Source organism: Manihot esculenta, chromosome 5 (genome assembly GCF_001659605.2).
Source record: "Manihot esculenta cultivar AM560-2 chromosome 5, M.esculenta_v8, whole genome shotgun sequence".
Classification (NCBI taxonomy): Eukaryota; Viridiplantae; Streptophyta; class Magnoliopsida; order Malpighiales; family Euphorbiaceae; genus Manihot; species Manihot esculenta.
The window spans coordinates 22,039,383-22,058,189 of NC_035165.2; the positions used below are offsets into that span (position 1 = coordinate 22,039,383).

At 35.8% G+C, this 18,807-nt stretch overlaps 2 protein-coding genes across 2 annotated transcripts; one reads left to right on the forward strand and one right to left on the reverse strand.

The window, feature by feature from the left end:
- The first annotated feature begins 5,873 nt into the window (after positions 1 to 5,873).
- On the forward strand, positions 5,874 to 7,688 carry LOC110616202 (diacylglycerol kinase theta). Its single transcript, XM_021758549.2, has 2 exons — positions 5,874 to 6,889; positions 6,974 to 7,688. Exons 1-2 carry the CDS (start codon positions 6,523 to 6,525, stop codon positions 7,453 to 7,455), a joined length of 849 nt encoding a protein of 282 aa, XP_021614241.1. The 5' UTR covers positions 5,874 to 6,522; the 3' UTR covers positions 7,456 to 7,688.
- A 1,233-nt stretch (positions 7,689 to 8,921) lies between these two features.
- LOC110615909 (squamosa promoter-binding-like protein 14) lies at positions 8,922 to 15,171 on the reverse strand. Its single transcript, XM_043956647.1, has 11 exons — positions 14,677 to 15,171; positions 13,728 to 14,348; positions 13,319 to 13,512; positions 12,401 to 13,245; positions 12,190 to 12,264; positions 11,953 to 12,060; positions 11,751 to 11,868; positions 11,487 to 11,622; positions 11,267 to 11,411; positions 10,559 to 11,161; positions 8,922 to 9,993 (listed from the first exon to the last, which is right to left on the reverse strand). Exons 2-11 carry the CDS (start codon positions 14,309 to 14,311, stop codon positions 9,577 to 9,579), a joined length of 3,225 nt encoding a protein of 1,074 aa, XP_043812582.1. The 5' UTR covers positions 14,312 to 14,348; positions 14,677 to 15,171; the 3' UTR covers positions 8,922 to 9,576.
- Between the last annotated feature and the right edge of the window lie 3,636 nt (positions 15,172 to 18,807).

Here is an 18,807-nt window from a genome sequence, read left to right on the forward strand (position 1 = left end):
CGTTGGTCTTAGGCTGGGCCAGTCTGTGAATGAGCTTAGAGATTCTTTGACATGGATTTCACGGATGGCCAAGTTCCAAGCAATGACGAGAATGAATCCCATAATGCGATGAACTTGCTTTACAACTTCCAAGACTTTGATTAGAAATAGTAATCTTATAACTTCAGCTGGTTGCTATCCTTGCGAATATGCCCATTTTGCTTTTTTTTTTTTCTAGATCTTCTATAACCTTTTGTTTAATCTGATTGAGAAAGAGATAATGTCACTTCAAGAATATTTTTTGACTTTTTAACTAAATAGTAAAATTGTTAGTGCTTTGTTGAACCACAACTCCGATAATCAATATAATTTAGATTTTTTTTTTAAAAGGGAGAGAAATATCGTTACAAAGCGATCAAAGAAATTATATGAGGAGAAGGGACATAAATCTAATCTCCTTGACTTGGCTTGACTCAGAATGAGCTGATATTGCTAGAATATGAGCGACATCATTCGCAGACCTGGGAATAAAACCACATTTTGCTTCCTCATAACTGAATAGAAACAATTTATAATTTTGAACTAAAAGATCAAAAGGTGACAAATCATCTAATGAAGCATTGTTAATGGACACAACAAGAATTTGAGCATCCGATTCGAAAAGAACTCGATTCCATCCGCACTCTTTACTCCAGCTCAACGCCTCTTGAAAAGTCACTGCCTCAACACACCTCCATCCGGCTGCAAAAACAGCCTGCTTTAGCCGCCATAAATCTATCATTAGTATCTTGGACTATACAGCCGAAGCCTAGCGAACTTCATTGCGAGTTTAAAGAGGTGTCAATATTAATCTTAATCCAACTATGTAGTGGAGGAGACCAGACAGTCAAAGCCGAAACGATATTGGTGCAATTGGTAGAATCAGAACAGGCCCCCCTCCATTGCTGCAAAAAATTCAGTGCCATGAAGAACACACCACTCGCAGTCCAACCCCGAACTTTCCAAACAACATTATTTCTGTTATGCCACAAAGCCCAACATATCATTAGAATAAGGGAAGCATCCTCTGCAGAAGCAGTAAGGAAGGCTAAAGAGAACCACTCCCTAAGAGAGGCAACAGAGAATGCAAGCCAACCCAAAGGCGAACTCAATCAGCAACTGCGGGTAAACGGACACTGAACCAGAATATGCAAGACAGTCTCAGGAGCTTTATGACACAACAGACACATCGAATCAACCGGAACTCTCCTGGACTAAAGCAAAGAGAGGCAAGGAACAACATTAACTAAAGCACGCCAGCAAAAATTAAGCACTTTAGGCGGCACCTTTGTCTTCCAAAAATGACTCATATCTCACTACCTTCCCTGCATCAAAACCCAGTAACCAGAAATCTGTAAGCACTCTTGACAGAATAGTGACCCTTGGACGCAAACTTCTAATACCACGCATCTGAGCGTGAAGAAAGACTTAGAGGGATGTTCAAAATACAACTTATGTCTCTGTCATTGAACAACTGAGCTATTAAACTCTCATTCCATCTATGGTCGATCATAAGATCTGCAACAACAGAGAGAGTACAGTTCAGAGGATGAGGTATAGAAACCAATGAGTTGAGCGCCTCTTTCAAACAAGGGTGAGTCTAAATAGAAACTGACCTGCCATTCCTAATTCTCCAATAAGCAACAGCTTTAACTAGACTCCGAGTCGCCCATATACTACGCCACAAAAAGCTAGGGTTGTGGCCCAAAGATGCTTCAAAAAAAGACGTTGTCGGAAAATAATGAGCCTTAAGAACATGGGCCAATAAAGAATGAGGCTTGGTAATAATGTTCCAACCCTGCTTACCAAGCATGGCTAAGTTAAACTCATGGAGCGATTTAAAACCTAACTCCCCGTCCAGTCTGTGCTTCGCCATTCTATGCCAACCCAGCCAGTGAATACCGCGATTTTGATCAGCACCCTTACTCCACCAATACCTGGTCATCATTCGCTGCAATTCAGCACATAAAGTCCGAGGCAGTAAAAACAAACACATAACATAGTTTGGCAAAGCTTGGAGGACTGTTTTCAAGAGGACCTCCTTACCTGCTTGGGACAGCGCACGATGCTTTCATGAATTCAGCCGCTTTCACAAACGATCCTTAACAAAACTACACACTTCCCTCTTGTTACTACCAACATGAGAAGGGAGTCCCAAATAATTACCCAAATTCGGCTTCTCCTCAACCTGGAGCACTGAACAGATAGAATCCCAAAGAGCCACAGGAGTATACTTGCTGAAAGAAATAGATGATTTTTTAAAGTTAATCAATTTTCCATATGCGTTCTCATAGATGCGAAGAATACGCTTGAGCTCCAAAGCCTCTTGAACATTTGCTCTGAAAAAAATCAAGCTGTCATTCGCAAAAAAAAGGTGGGAGATCTGCGGGCCACCCCGTGATATCCTAAACCCATGAAGATTACCATGGTTTATATTGTCTTGCAAAAGGCGGGATAGCCCCTCAGCACAAAGAATGAATAAATAAGGCGACAAGGGATCTCCTTGCCTCAGTCCCCTCGTCGGTAAGATAGGGCTGATTTCCCTGCCATCATGCAGAATCCAATAACAAACAGTGGAGATACAAGAAAACACCAAAGCAACCCATCGCTACGCAAACCCCATGCGGATGAGCATGTCACGAATGAAACTCCACTCTAGTCTATCATAGCCTTTGTTGATGTCCATTTTAAAGGCCCTAGATAACTCTTTCTTTCAATGAAACATATTAAATCCATGCATAGCCTCAAAAGCTAAGATTATATTGTCCTGAATGCTGTGCCCAGAAATAAAAGAGCTCTGGCTTTCCGAGACAATAGACGGCAAGATGGACTTAAGCCGATTAACTATCATCTTAGTCATGATCTTATAAACCACGTTACAGAGGGCAATAGGACGCAAATCACTCATTCACTCAGGGACACACTTCTTAGGTATCAAAACTAAAGTAGTCTCATTCAACTTCGGGGGGAGAGACCCTGAATGCAAGCAATCAATACAAAAATGAGACACATCCTCACCAATAATATCCCAATAATGCTAGAAAAAACAAGGATCGAAACCATCTAACCTAAGAGATTTATCAATTTTCATAGAAAAAGCTGCAGATTTTACCTTGTCACAACTGTAGGGAGCCAAAAGAGATGCATTCTGATCATGTGACACCAACAACGGAACACACTGCAAAACTAGTTTAGAATTACAATAATGGGAAGTAAAGAGAGACGTAAAATATCCAGACATCACCTCCTCCAGATCTGAATTCTTATCATGCCACACGTTCCAATCATCCAGCAGTTTAATAATTGTATTTTTTCATTTTCGAGCAGAAGCAACATTGTGAAAAAATCGAGTATTAGCATCACCCTCTTTAAGCCAAAATTGCTTAGCACATTGCTTCCAGAAGACCTCACGGAGATTTAAACGATGAAAGAAACAGGATTTGGCTTGTAAAAACTCATCCATATGCACCTGTAGGCGAGAGCCGCGTAGACGGGCCATAACAACAAGACTCTCGTCTATCTCAGCTTTATGCAGAAGTCTAAGATTCGTGCCCCACGATTTCAAAGCAGTACGACAGGCCACAAGCTTACCCTCAACAGACATATCTAGAGAAAGTTGCCAAATATCCAAAATTAGGGTCCGACAACCTGCCTCAAGGAGCCACGTATTCTCAAATCGAAAACGATGAGCATGGCATTGATCCACAAAGCATTTGACAGCAAGAAGAATAGGCAGATGGTCCGAAGTAGAGAAACCCAACACTTTAGCAGTAGAATTAGAAAACTCGGTACGCCACTGAGTATTAGTAAAAACACGATCCAACCTAGATTCCACCCAGCCATCAATATTTCTTCCATGCTCCCATATAAAAGGATATCCCGTCATGGGGAATTCAATAAGACCAGAATCACAAAGAGCGTCCCGGAAGCCATTGATCAAACATGAAGGTTGAGGATGACTGCTTCGCTTCTTAGAAGGCAATAGAATATCATTGAAATCGCCTAAACACACCCAGGGTGCTTCATGATGAGATGCCAGTATACGCAACTGTTGCCAAGATAAATGACGAAAGTTTCGATCAGCCTCGCCATAATAGCCTGTCAAGCGCCAATTACCAACCCCTTCAATAAAACTTCGGTGTCAATATGGTGTTGCGATGAGCTAAGAAGAGTAATAGAAGAAACCGATCTCCAAAGTAAAGCCAGTCCCCCACTACGACCCAAGCAATCCACATTGAAGAAACCATCATAAACCAACAAGTCTTTTATTTCATTCACCCAAGCATAAAAACATAAAGTTTTGATTAAGAAAAGAAATTTTGGCCTTTTAACCCTAACTATCTTTCAAGACCTGAACTGCTCGTGGGTTGCCAAGCCCACGACAGTTCCAACTAATACAATTCATTGCGATAGGTAGGCCTAAACTCCAGGGCCCGCCGCTACTCCGTTTTTTGACTGATTGCTGCAACCACCACTTGATTCATGATCCATTGTGGGCTTCTCCCTGTTGGCCTTCTTGTTTTCAAGGCCCATACATCGTCTTTTAGGGTCGACAATAGTAACACCGGCTTCCAAACCCCTAGCAACCTCCTCCCCAGCAGTAGGATATGAATTCAAAGAGTCCTCACGAATCCCGTCCATATCACGATCACCATTGTCCACTGGATTTGGTGGCGTAGTCTGCCCGTCAGTGATGGAATTACCAAAAGTGATGCCCCATGGACCTTGGCTATTGTTTTCTCCCCCTCCTCCCTTCAACCACCTGCTTCCATGGCTTTGAGGACGTGGATAGTTTACACATAATTCAAGAACGAACTTACGAACCACAAGAGCATTTCCAAGATTCAAAAGCTTACGATAAAATCTCTCCGTATGGTCAAAAAGTCCACAAATGAAACAGAAGCTGGGAGCCCTTTCATAAACAAAGGTTACATTAAACCATGCACCATCACTTTTGCGCATTCTCAAAGACTTATGAATAGGTTTGGAGAGGTCGTGATAATAGTGGAGCCGAACATAAGATTTTCGTGGTCCAAGAAAATTATAAGGATCGGACACCAAGAACACTCCCAGTTCATTACCTATGCGGGCCACCACACGTTCAGAGAAGAAACCTGGCTACAGACCATGCACCTGAATCCAGAACGGAACATGTGTGAGGGAGACCTCAGCTGGATGGGAGAAGCCCTCCAACTTTTCAAGAACAAGGAGATGATTGTTGAAGGTACACGGACGCATATCCAAAACCCGTTGCACATCAATAACATGATAGAACTGAAACACATACAAATCACCCTCCTCTCTCCGAACAGAAACCTGCTCAAATGGTTGCCATAGAGCAGCCAAAGTGTGTTCCATGGCATTGAAATTGATAGGCCGATTAGTTAGGAAACGCCCCACCAGACACAACAAGGGATCGTCCTGACCGATTACACCATCATCAATCCCGGAAACCAAGCCGTCATCATCATCTGCCTCACCGTCAACAGATAAGCCCGCCATCTCCACTGAGACCGCGTACTCATCAGTTGCTATGAAAAAACCCTAAAGAAAATAACAAATCCTAAGAAACCTTGTCACAGAAGACAAGACGAAAACTCTCAAACAAAGAAAACTTTAAATATTTTAATTATATAATTTAGATAGATAAATTAACAATGTAATAGAATGCTTCCATTTTTATGATTATATATGTACCATAATATATATTTTTTATTATTTTTATGCTATAAGAAAGTAAGATTTATTGCCATTTTTTCATGAAATCTAGGGCTACAGGCTAATAAATAGTAAATCCCATGTTTATAGGGATTTTCTTGATCCTATTTCATGTCATCATGAAGAGTCAATCAAGTTTGTGAAAAGATTTTCACTAGACTAGCGAGGTATGAATTATATCAGTGTCCTCTTAGAATTCATGTCCAAAGATGCTCTATAGGACTACAACCAATAACCAAGAAACTACGAGAAGGATAGGACACAACTTACAAGGCATTTTGAGTGCACATCCCTTTCTCATCTATTGAATCTGGGCATTTATAATTAATATTTCCGATTTTGTGCGGGAGGTGAACAAGATAAAAGAAAGAAAGATTGATGAGTTCTTCTCCTTTATTAAGAATCGAATATAAGAATTGTGTCGGAGGATTTTGGATTCGGGCAATGTAAAGGCAAGGAAATTTAGTGCGAAAAACCCAAAAAGAAAGCTAAATGAAACCTTGACTTTGCTGCAATGGGTATCTATCTTTTTCTCCTTGACTTTGCTGCAATGGGCATCTAGCTAAGCCTTAGCTACTGAATCTCATGCTTGCCTCTCAAGGGACATGACCCGTATTTGATAAATTTTTTTCATTTGCATATGTGATTACTCTATAAATATTAAACAATCGTAAATAAAAAATGTGTGCTTATAGCTTTCCAGCAAAATAAATATTTTCTTCCGTGGTGCAATTTTCACCGCGAAGTGTAATCCATATACCCATTCTCACAAGCCAAGCCACCATCATGAACAACAGTGCATTGAAGAAGACTTCATCCTTTCCCGTGAAAAAGTCTCCTCCTTCAATGCAATTCCCTCGATCAATCCCATATCTTCCCGGAACTGCTTCTCTGATTGAATTCTCCACCTCACCTGATCGCCTGGCCCTCGGACAAGAAGTATATCATTTCGGTCACCCCCAACATGGCTTCTATAAAGTTGATTTGCCTGACCGTTTTACCTGCTCCGGCTGCAGGGATTATGGCTCAGGCAAGAGGTTCACTTGCCGACAATGTGATTTTCAGTTACACGAGTTCTGCGGCAAGGTTCCTGAACAACTCAAGGCCCATCCTCTCCACATGCATCACCAACTCTTTTTTTCTTCAAAACCAGGTGAATTTTACATTTCAGGAAATCAATCTTTTAGCATGTACGCAGTAACTATAGCTGCCTCGTGATCGCTATTTCTTGTTTCAGTTAAAGGTGGACTTTATAAAGCAAAGTGTGATGTTTGTGGGAAGTCTGCGAAAGGTTACTCTTTCAGATGCAACGCTTGTAGTTATCAGATGCATCCATGCTGTGCAATGCTGTCCAATGAATTTACAATTTCGGTCCATCCACACCCACTAAGAATCCTACCTCCTGCTGCTGCTGCTATGAGTGTACCAAATGGGGACAGTACTGCTCCCGGTTTTGTCTGCGGGGAATGCAACAGAGCCAAGAGATCAGGCCGGGTATATCGTTGCACGGTGTGTGATTACCATCTGCATGCAGCTTGTGCAAAGAACATGGTGAATGGCCTGCCGGCCAATGGCATTAAGAAGTCCGGAAAGCTGGGAACTGTAGCTCGCCTTGCCTCTCAGGTAGTTCTCCAATTCATTGGAAGGCTCATCGAAGGGATTGGAGAAAGCGTAGGAGAAGCCCTCATTCAAAGTGATGATAGAGGAAGGCGCCCATGAACAGACACACACACATATTTGGATTGAAAATATAAATGCATGGATGATAATTAATTAAACCAATGTTAAATGTGAATAGCTAGCTGATCATGGGGTTATAAGTAAATGTGAAGATATGTGTTGTGATTTGATTAATCCATCGTGTATTTGCCAATCACTATTACTTAATACATACTTTAAATTTAGTTCAAATGAGTTAATTCTGAGAATAAAGTAATTTAATTGGGTTAATAGAAATAAGTCCATGCAACAAAGAAAGAAATAGTTTTAACTTTCTTAGAAATAAAATTAAAAAAAAAAAACTTCAAATTTCTTAATTGAGTTGCCTTATCTTGCAACATTGAATTAGAGAACTCCACCTTCTTTTTTCTCCCTTGCATTGTAATCAGCAAGAATGTCAATAGCTTCCTGCAGAGAATGCATATCTACAGAGGCTGAAAGCCCAAGCCATTGTGTAGGTTGTAATAGCTTCCTGCAGAACTCTGAGACCTCTTGGTATGGAAGTTTGACAGCAGAACCAGATCTATCAATGATCTGGGAACTTGGAAGACGGCCATGAATGAGTCCAAGAAAAGGTTCATGCCTCAGGTTTTATCAACTAATGTTTGAGAATTGAATTAGTTCTCAAAAAAACCCAAATTAAGTGATAGGTTAATTAATGAGACTAAACGGCAAAGGAGAGAAGTTATTGAATTGCAAGGAACAGAGGCCCACGCAGAAACAGATACGTGAGAAGAACAACTTAGTGGAATGTCAATTGTGAATTATGGTGATAAAGACAACAGAAGGAGTTTCCTCTCAGTTTTATCTGCCACTCGTGAGGCATGAACACAGACAGACACTTGCCACATGTCATCTTCCAATCAGAATGCTATGGAATAAATCCCTAATGCTTCTTCCCATCACAAATTAAAAATAATGCCCAACTCAAATTTCCTACCTACTTCTCTCAATCTTTTCTTTAGTATTTGATGAGGACTACGACTGGCTTAGTTTTACAATGGAATTTGAAATTAACAAAATTAATCTTCAACTAAATCAGAATCATTCAACTCAATTCTATCTAATTTTAATATTAAAATTTTTGAAATTTTGATAGTTCAAATTGAACTTAAAAATCGAGAGGATCCTTTTACGTTAATGAAATTAAGTTGCACAATCTAAAAGTTAAAAAAAATAATAATAATAAATGAAGATCACACAACATTCAGCCTTTTTCTCCATAAATGAAATTGTTTTTATGGAATCGTCATCTCCCATTAAAAATAAAAGTTTTAAGATTTTTATTAGATATTTCAAGTCTAATTCTCATTTAATTAGATTATTCGAGTCTAATTGTGTAGCTTAGTAAAAAATTCAACATAGAACTAAAAAGTCCCAACCTAACCCCAACCGTATAAGATGTGGCCTCGAAAAAGGAACGAGACTAGCAAAGAAGGAAAAGCCCACACGGATAGGATAGGATAGGATATTAAAAAGGAACATGCCTGACCTGTTATTTCAAATATAATTTAACAAATATTTCACTATTTTATCATACAATATTTCAGTAGTTATGTGATTGATTCTAATGATCAACATTACAGTAAAGAAATCAAATACATTGTCAGTAATAACTCAAACTTAGTATCTCTCTTAATCGTAGGAGGGAAAAATTAGCAAAGGAAGAACGACTGATATGAATTAAGATCATTTCCCCCCTCCCATTTCCCTTAACACTTCACTTTTAAATGAAAAAGGTCCAACCAAGTAAAATCCTTCAGACTTCTGCTCTCTCCCACCTCCCATCGCATCTAACAGCTATTCTTTTCCCAGGTCTCCAAAGATTTGATATTTCTGAACCCAAACATTAGATAAAAAGCATAGCATAGCCTATAACCTCACAGAATTCAGCTTTGCTAACACTTGCGGCAGCATTTGATGCCACGCCAGCAGCTGCACCTATTTTCTCTCTCTAATAGGCAGGGAACCCTCTTGCTCTACCCACTTACCACATTTTCCTTTCCAGAATAACTGCATCATAGGAACACATACCTTTGATTGCTAGCTTTTTGTCTGCTCCGGGTAGGTTATTTCTTCAACTCCTTCCTGTTTCTACCCAAAAAAAGTTCCGCATTTTCACTAAATGGTGCCATAATCCAAAGTCTCCCATTTGAAGGGAGCAACTAAGCCAATGTCTGGGGCACCTCGCAAGAACAGACACACACAAACGCATACAGCCGCAATGGCAAGCATCGAATGAACATAGGGACGCTGAAGCAAACCCTGTGAACCCATAACCCTCCTGTTGTATTTTGCTGCGACAGATGCACACTTTGCACAAGATCTACTACGCCCTTGCTGAAAATTTGATGTAGTCCTTGAAGATGATGGTTGGCCCATCTCATTTCCAACTACCACAGTAACTTGACCATTTCTTCTGTCGGCAAGTTTACGAGCCACCAATGTGTTATAAGAGTGGTTATTCGTCATAAGAGCATATGCATATGGAGACTGATTATTTGCATCCAAGAGAGAACTCCAACAGGACAACCCAATCTGCAGCAGAAGGGAAAATTTTTCCACAAAATGATTCTCGAGAGCAGAAACAAAAATAACACAACATACCAAGAATCCAGCATAACAAAATAATTCCCATTCTGATAAAAATTCTTCTATTCCCCACAACCCTCCACTCCAAAACACTATATGTGAAATGACAAACACATAATAATGCAGCCAAAAAGGACGGAAACAAACATACAAATTTATGTCATAACACCTCAAAAGCAGAAAATTTATGAAGTGATGACTTCAAAATCTATGACTTTGAGATACACTGATTAGTCCAATTAGGATAATCATATAGGGCATGTCTTAAGAGTTAACAAGAAAGTGGATATTTACAGTGTCTCAAGTCAACCTCACCCTAGCTTGGGTGCGCTAAAAGTGTGGTAATTGGGGAAGAGATCCTATATCCTCTTATAACCACTCCACCCTCGAGCCAAACTGAACTGCCCCTCCTCCACCCCACCCCACCCCACACCCCAAAAGAAAAGGGAAAGGAAAAGAGGTCTCAAGTGAGCATCGATAAAAGGAGGAGCAAATGACTCAGAAAAATTACCTCCTGTGGGTCATTTGTCAAAGCATCAACCAACTCATCAGAACCTGAAGTGCAAGCAGCCAAATGTAGAGATGTGATACCACCAGGTCCAGCAAGACTTGGTGGGAAGATATACTTTTTAGAGGAAATATCACTGCCGTTGATGGAGTAATGGATAAGCAAGTCCACCATTTTCCTGCACCTCCTTTTGACTGCCCGGTTCACAAGCTGAATCTCAGAGAGCATCTCCAATGACTCCTTGGATACCGCACTTGCATGCAAATTTCTTTCTACCAACATGTCCAGAATTGTTTTGACCAACGCACAATAGTCTCTTTCAACTGAGAAAATGAGCAAAAACTTGAACCGACTAAGTGAATATTCTGGAAGCTCAAACATAGAAGATACTTTTCTCCGTTGGAATAGCCATCCAAGTTCATTCAAGAAGTGCAGAACTTTCTCCCTTGACCTAGGCTGATCCAAGCATTGAGCTTGTTCTTCTGCAATGATATCAGTATCTTTAGTCTCGTCGTCAAACTCAGATTCAAGAAGTCTCAGCTCTTTACAGATTGTGGCATCGGCTATTATTAAAGGAAAACTATTGCCCTTGAAACCATTTTCCACCTGTTCATGATTTAGCAGAAGACTCATACATAAATCTCAAAGATTTTGTTTAGGAATTTCTAAAATCTAAACCTCAGATATATACAAAAAGGTTTGAGGTCTTACTTCAATGAAACAGCGACCCAAAACACTAGGAGAAGCACCATCGAATTTAAAACCATTCACATTTATCTCATCATACATGGCTCCTGGAGAAGTTGATCCAATGACTTCCTTTGATGTGTATCCTCCCATATAAGTGCAATGGATCCTGCATAAGTTTGAGATGAATATTTTCTGCAAAACAAGTTTCAACAAAAACACACCAAGGAACAATTCTGCTTACTTGGTGCCAGGATTAGTCAGATTTCTTCCCCTTAACATGAGGGAGGTCTCTTGCCCACCAACAACTGCCAATGGGGACACGGAGATTAACTCTGGGGAACTCCATGTTCTCCAGGATTTGCATAAACGAACATTTCCTGAATATTTATCAAATACAAAGTGTTAAAAAGATTAAATTGGAAGAATTATTATCATTAACTAGGAGCCTAAGATTACAAAGAGAGAGAAAAGCAGAATAGATGCAACCCTCATCTATTCTACGCACCATCTTTATGCGATGCTAGTTGCCTGCTTGTATGTAGTAAAAATCTCCCAGTCCTCCACAAATCAGACTCTGAATCTTGAATCAAAGAGTAGACTTGTTGAAGCAGGTTTCTTTCAAGCTGCAAGGACCAAATACATCCTGCAAATGGTCAGCATAAGGCCACATTAAAATTCCTAATGTGCATTTCAAAAAATTCACTCACTTGCTCCCAAGCTGCAGATGACATGGACAAATAAACAGTGAGAACCACACAACCAGGCCTTATGTAGCTCTCCATTTCAGATGGACTGTTAGAAAGCCAATTATAGATCTGAAGCAGAATGATGACAATTAGGGGATATATAAAAAAATTGAAGAAAAAAAAAAGAGCCACAGCATCTCTACCTCCCACCGCTAAAAAATATAATCCATATATATACAACACATGCCATAAACTAACCTGTGTTCGAAGTTTTCCTGGTAAATGACTAGGATCTTTATCAAAGAGTTTAAAGATTATCCGCCCACTGCGATCCTATAGATGGAAGCATAACATGGAAATAATATTAAATACTTGATATTGAGAATTACGAATTCTCACAAGCTCACATGCAAGAACAGAAAATTGAATTAAAACAACATGCTAAACACCATCTAAAGGCAGCAGCTACCTGAGCATCAGAGTTCTGACTAGAAGGTGAATGATCTGACCCAGAGGAAGATGTATATCCAGCTTGATATGGAAAAGTTTGAAATGAACTTTGATCAGCTCCTCCATTTGAATCTCTAAAGAGCTCAAGAGGTAAAGCACATCCATGAGTTCTGCTACCTTCAGTGTTGGCATTGACCTCTCTACTCATTGACATCTTTTCAGATTTCACAGTCTCTGCCATGCTCTGCAATGGAAACAACCTCTGCACAACTGGAGGAGATGATGATGAAGATCTACCTTCACTTGGATTACTACTGTCGGAAGAGAAATACTTCCTAGAAGAGGCCAGTTTTGGTGGACTATTATCCTCAGGTGACGAGCTAAATAACTGTAAAGGTAAATTAGGACAACTCTCTTGAAGCTGGTAGTCTGAATCTTCAACAGGTGACCGGTAACAGCTACTACTTCTCTCACCACCCACAGAAGGGAATTCTATGATAGGTCTCTTCTGCAGATTTGGACCTGTAGCTTGATCAGGAGAAGTCAACTTAGATTTCTCACTATCACTGCTCTGGCTGCTTCTTTGAGATAGAAATGCAAGAGCATCTGGTCCAGATGCTGTCAAAGTTGCTGAAAGAACAGCGAGTAAGTCCATAGTTGATTGAGAAGATGTATTTCCAAGCAATCTATTTTGGAGATCTGCTGATGGTTGATCAGGATTTTTGCTATTTAGATTCTTGATATTTGAAAGCTTAGCTGCTAGATCCATTGGCAAAGGTAATGAATTTATTTTACTCAGAATTTGAATAAGTTGGTCCCTGTCTGGCACCTGTGCGTTATTAATAATTTTTCCCTCATTCTTCCCTGTAGTTTCCAGCACAATTTCAGCAAATGAAGTAGAAAATAAAAATTAAATTCATTTAGACAATTCTGTCACCTTGAGTGCGCGCCAAAGCAGTTAACAAGTTAACTATATCTAAATTGGCATTGCCGGTTGAGTCCCGATTTCCAGGGAGTAGCAGCCTTGAGGTAACGTCATCAGGTTGGGTTTTCCTCCTCCGTCGGTTGTGCCCAGCAAGCCTGCGCCTACAACTTCTTTTCCCCTCATCAAATTCAGAAAGTGGATGAAACCTACAACAGCAGGGGAAGTTTTGATGTGAGGTAAATCAAAGCAGCATACGGAATATAAACTAATGACGAACAGAAAGTAGATTTTCTGCTTTACAAGAAAAGGTAAAGCACAGAGATCAGAAGGGCAGTTTATGCTAAAGTGTTAATTAAGAATGTGTAAGAAACAAGAATACGACGGTTAAAGTGCAACAAATGATAAATGTAGTAGTGAGAACCTGCTACACTGCTGGCAAAACCTCTGCATCTGCTCTCCAACAAGAGCTTTAGCGGATTTGCTATGAACCCCACAAACTTTATGACGGCGGTGATAATCCTTTGCATTAGATAGATCTTCCTTACAGTTATCGACCTGGCACATTGGATAGGTAGCTGTGCCAGGAGATCCAGAGCGGACTCTTTTATTGGGCCTGGAGACAGGCTCCTCAACAGAATTCAAGCCTCCAGCAAGATTCAAGCGAAGTCCATCGTCTTCATCCACAGCAGCCTTTTTCAACGGCAAATGACCCCCTGAAGCTTCAGTCTTCTTCTTCAGTTCCGCAGATGCAGAGCCCAATTGCAAAATGTTGGCGTCACCATCCGAGGTTTTGGCGACAAACCTGACGCTATCCCAATTCCATGACTTAGGATTCCAGTTGTCTCTAGGGTTTTGAACAAAACGGTGCTGCTGCTGAAGCTGAAAATTGGTCGTCTGATAAGAAAGATCACGCTTTTTGGCCATGGAGGGAGCATCACAAAATCGGCTAGAAAGCGCTTGGTGGATAAATATAGGAGGAGCGACTTGCGCACCTAACTCCTCCATATCTCCGTAAAATCCTTAGCCCCAAAACCCAAAAAACCTATAAATCAAAGCATAAAAAGGATGAATTTTATCACAGGAAAAAGATTAAAAAAGAAAAAAGGAAAATCAACCACAAAAAAGCATACCAGAGAAAGATCGCAAATACAAGCAAAAGAAAGAGAAACTCTCCACTGAAAGTCAAAGCTAGTAACCAAACGAACTAGCAGTTTCTAAAATTGCTTTCACACAAAGATTTAAGTCCAAAAGAGGGCTAATTCTAACAGATAACACATATCCAACTGATTGATGATGAGATATAATTAGAAAAAAAAAAAAGCCAGGCAACCTAAAATAACTGCAGATATACAGGGAAACAATTTCCATACCTTCACAGAATTTTCATCTCAGAAAACCACAAAATACACAACAACTAAGACAAGCAATCAAATCACTCGATTCCAACAATACCAAAGCTTTCCTCCACCTCAGATCTAGAGAATAAATCAAAGAAAATAGAACTCGGTGATGAATCAGATGCCAAAAACTAACTACTCCAAAAACCTGGTAACTGTTCTTCACAACAGAGATATCGTTGAATACGCGGAGCTAGAAAACACGAAAGAGAAAGAAAGGAAGGAAGGAAGGAAGGAAGGAAGGAAGGGAAGAAGGAAGACGTCTCTCCACAAGCTATCTTTACTTCTCATTTTTTTTACATAATATTATTTATTTTCTCTTTTTGGGTGAATTTGGCAGAAACCGTAAATTGAAGCAAAGTTGGAGGTTACAGTTGGGGACGGCCGCCCACGGACCTACGAAGAATCCTAGACCCTTCCCAGCTACTTAACCCATAAATTTCTTCTGGATTTTTTTATTTTTTTTTTTTTGTGTGTGCTGTGTAAACTGTAAAGCTAAACAATTGAATTCCAAGGCGTCGAAAGCAAAGCAAAACAAACCGTGTTAACTCAAAGACTGTACTTTATATTTCTCAAAAAGAAATAAAGAGAAAAAAAAAAAGAGCGTACTTAATAATTAATAATTATTTACTGTTGGGAGTTAAGTGTGTTTGTACTTTGTGTCACACAAGTGGCACCACCTCTCATCCCTGCCTTTTCGTACCATACGGATAATTGACCATATTGCCCATCCACTCTTCTCCCGGTCTTTTCTTCAATAACCCATCCCATCCAATTTCAACCTCTTTTAAGCTTTACTTTGAAGAAAATTAAAATTAAAAATTTAAATAAAAATAAATTAAAAAAACCTATTTTAAGCTCACCGAAACTTTTATATACATTTGATTTTTTACGCCGGTCAATAAAATATAATTAAATATATTAATTTAATAAAATATAAATATAAAACTATTATAATTTTAATTTACTTATTATTTATTTATTAAATTTAAGTGCAGTGAAATACTTGTAAAAATTTCTCTTGGTTAATACCATCTTTGACCTGGAAAAAAAAAGTCCATTCAACTAATCAAATACTAAAATTTTTACTCATTCATTTTTAAATTAATATTTTGATGTTTTAATTAGATAGTATTTAATATTTTACTGTGATTTATTAGTCAATCACAAGATACTACTTCTTTTAATATTTTGTTTTTTTATAAAACTTTTAATATTTTGTTAACTCTTATTAAAATGATTAGTATTGTTAATAAATTCTATGAGTTGGTATTATTTTATGAGTTGGTATTATTTTCCTGAATTAGAAAATAAATTGAATCAAAATTAATAATTAACTTTGATTTAATTATGTCGATTTTAATTATGGTTGTAATTAATTTTAAATTTTCGGAACTGAAATCTCTTATAATATATTTTTTAAGAGTTTTAAAAATATAATAAAAAAATATTTTAAAAAGTGTATTAAATAAAAAAATTTAAATGTTTATCACTTTTTACATTTATATACTAATTTTAAAATTTTGGACAATAAATTCAATCATTTGTCTCAATTTTAGCCATTTATTTTAATTAATTTTGATAAAAAAAATTTATAGTTGACATGTTATGTCATATCAAATTATTCATTTCAAATAAAAAAATTTAAATATTTACATTAATTTATATTTATATCTAAAATTTTAAATTTTAAATAATAAAATTATATTTTTTTAATTTATCACAATTATAATCAATAGTACTAAATTGAATATGAAAATATTAATGGCAAATTATAATATAATTTTTAAAATTTTATATTAATAAACATATAATTTTTTAATTTAAATTTTATATTGAAAATATATTTATTTTACATTTATTATACATAAAATTAAGTAAATATTTATTATAAATAATTTTTTTACTACATAAAATATCACATATAAATATTATATGTTAAAGTATTTTATTGAATATTTATATTCACACTGTAATCTATGAAAAATTATTGTTTATATTAATAATATTAAATAAAATAAAATATTACATATTTTAATATGTAAAATCATCCTCTTTATAATTTTTATAAAATTTAAATATATTAATCACGTCTCTCATAAATTATTTAAAATATTTAATATTTTCATTTTACTCATCTATATAAAAAAAGAAACTTATGATATATATTAATTTAGTTACTGATTTGATAAAAAAATTATATTTTATATTAATAATATTAAATAAAATAAAATATTAAATATTGTATATTACAATTTTTTATATTTTAATTTTTTATTAAATTACCATATGTGTATAAAAATGAAAATGAGAAGTAAATAGTGGGATTAACAAAAAATTAAAATAAAAATATTTATTTTAAGAATTATTTTATTAGTTAAATAAAACTTTAAGAATTGTATTGTAATCTTTTTATAACTTTTCATATTTAATTAAGTATTCTTAATTATAATCGTAATAAATCGAAAAAGATTTAATTTTATTATTTAAAATTTAAAGTTTTGAATATATATATGAATTATAGTAAATGTGTAGATTTTTTTATCCAATAGATCATTTGAAGGATAATTCTATAAGGTGACATGTGAATTATAAATTTTTTTATTAAAATTAATTAAAATAAATGATTAAAATTGAGGTAAATATGAAAAAATTGATTTTATTATTTAAAATTTTAAGATTAGAATATAAATATGAAAAATGAAAAATGAAAATTTTTAATTTAATATGTGTTAAAAATAGATTTATTTAATAATATATTAAATAAAAAAAAAAGTTGTAACTAGTGAATATCAGGGGGAAATTTTGTTTTTTTAAATTGTTGAGATATTTTTATTTCAAGTGAAAAATAATATATATTGCATGAATTTTCTAAGGTATGTTCTTACGTGATAGAATTTCATTTATAAGGAATTCAGTCAAACATATGGGTATAAAAATTTATTAATTATAATGTGCTTTTATTGATATTTGTTTTTCTATATTTAATTCAAAGTATTCACATTAAAATATGCTTTTTTTTTATTTTTGTGGTTTAAGGTTTACCACATAAATTAATGAAAATAATAAATATATGAAATTTTAATTAAAAAATACTATATTATCATTTAATTAAAATATCTGTATAAATGTAATAAATATAATTAATATTTTAAAAAATACACTACTTATTATATGATAAATTAGAAAATAAAGCATTTAATAAAATATGAAAATTATAAAATATCACTTATTTAGAAAAAAATCCTAAAAGCCACAGGTAAAATAACATAAGTACATAATAATTTAGAATTTTTAATAATTTTGCCGCGATAACTTCATGTGTTAATTATTAATTTAATATTTATATACGATTAATTTGATAAATATTTTTAAAATATAATCTGAAAATACACGAATTTATAAAAAAAATAAAATTTGTTATCTATAAATTTAATAAAAAAAATCAAGCCAAGCTTTAGTATACCAGGTGTCGAAGCCCTAGGGACTTCGCATTTAAAGTGTCAAATCTCATAAAAATTCAGTTTCAAAATCAAATCATTTAGGATTCGATCTCGAAGTTGAATCCCTCAAAAATTCGATCTCGAGTCCCTCAAAAATTTGATATCAAGGCAAAACCATATTTTAAGTTTTTTAACTAAAGACTCAGAGGTAAAACTTGATCATAAACAATAATTTTAGTTAAAAATTATAAGAAATCTATGACAAAAATAGATTTTAAAAACGAATTCTAATTCTATTGAAAGTCATCCAGTTTGAAATTTATAAAAATAGCTACATAAGATATGTCAATGACTTAGAAATTGGACCGCTGCGAGTGTTAGTGTTCAGATCAATTTAAGGTCGCTGGAATTTGTAGCAAGTCTACTATATATCATATTACTCCTGATATAATCCCAAATATGATCTTAAAAAATATAGAAAACATTTTCATCTCATTAATTAAAACTTAACATATGCATGCAACATAATTGAAAAATATAAAATCCATACTATAACTCTCATCAAATATTTCAATATAATTATTCATACATGTTTTAATTTGGTTCAAATATAATTTAAACTTTAAAAAACTTTTACATAATAAAATCATGAGCAAAGAGA

Bases quoted from the DNA above. Each gene is read 5' to 3' on its own strand.
- LOC110616202 (XM_021758549.2), top strand. From the start codon at position 6,523: ATGAACAACAGTGCATTGAAGAAGACTTCATCCTTTCCCGTGAAAAAG. The intron at 6,890-6,973 runs GTGAATTTTACA...TTCTTGTTTCAG, and splicing joins CTTTTTTTCTTCAAAACCAG to TTAAAGGTGGACTTTATAAA.
- LOC110615909 (XM_043956647.1), bottom strand. From the start codon at position 14,311: ATGGAGGAGTTAGGTGCGCAAGTCGCTCCTCCTATATTTATCCACCAA. The intron at 13,246-13,318 runs GTGACAGAATTG...TGGAAACTACAG, and splicing joins TGCTTTGGCGCGCACTCAAG to GGAAGAATGAGGGAAAAATT. The intron at 12,061-12,189 runs GTTAGTTTATGG...ATTCTGCTTCAG, and splicing joins CAGGAAAACTTCGAACACAG to ATCTATAATTGGCTTTCTAA.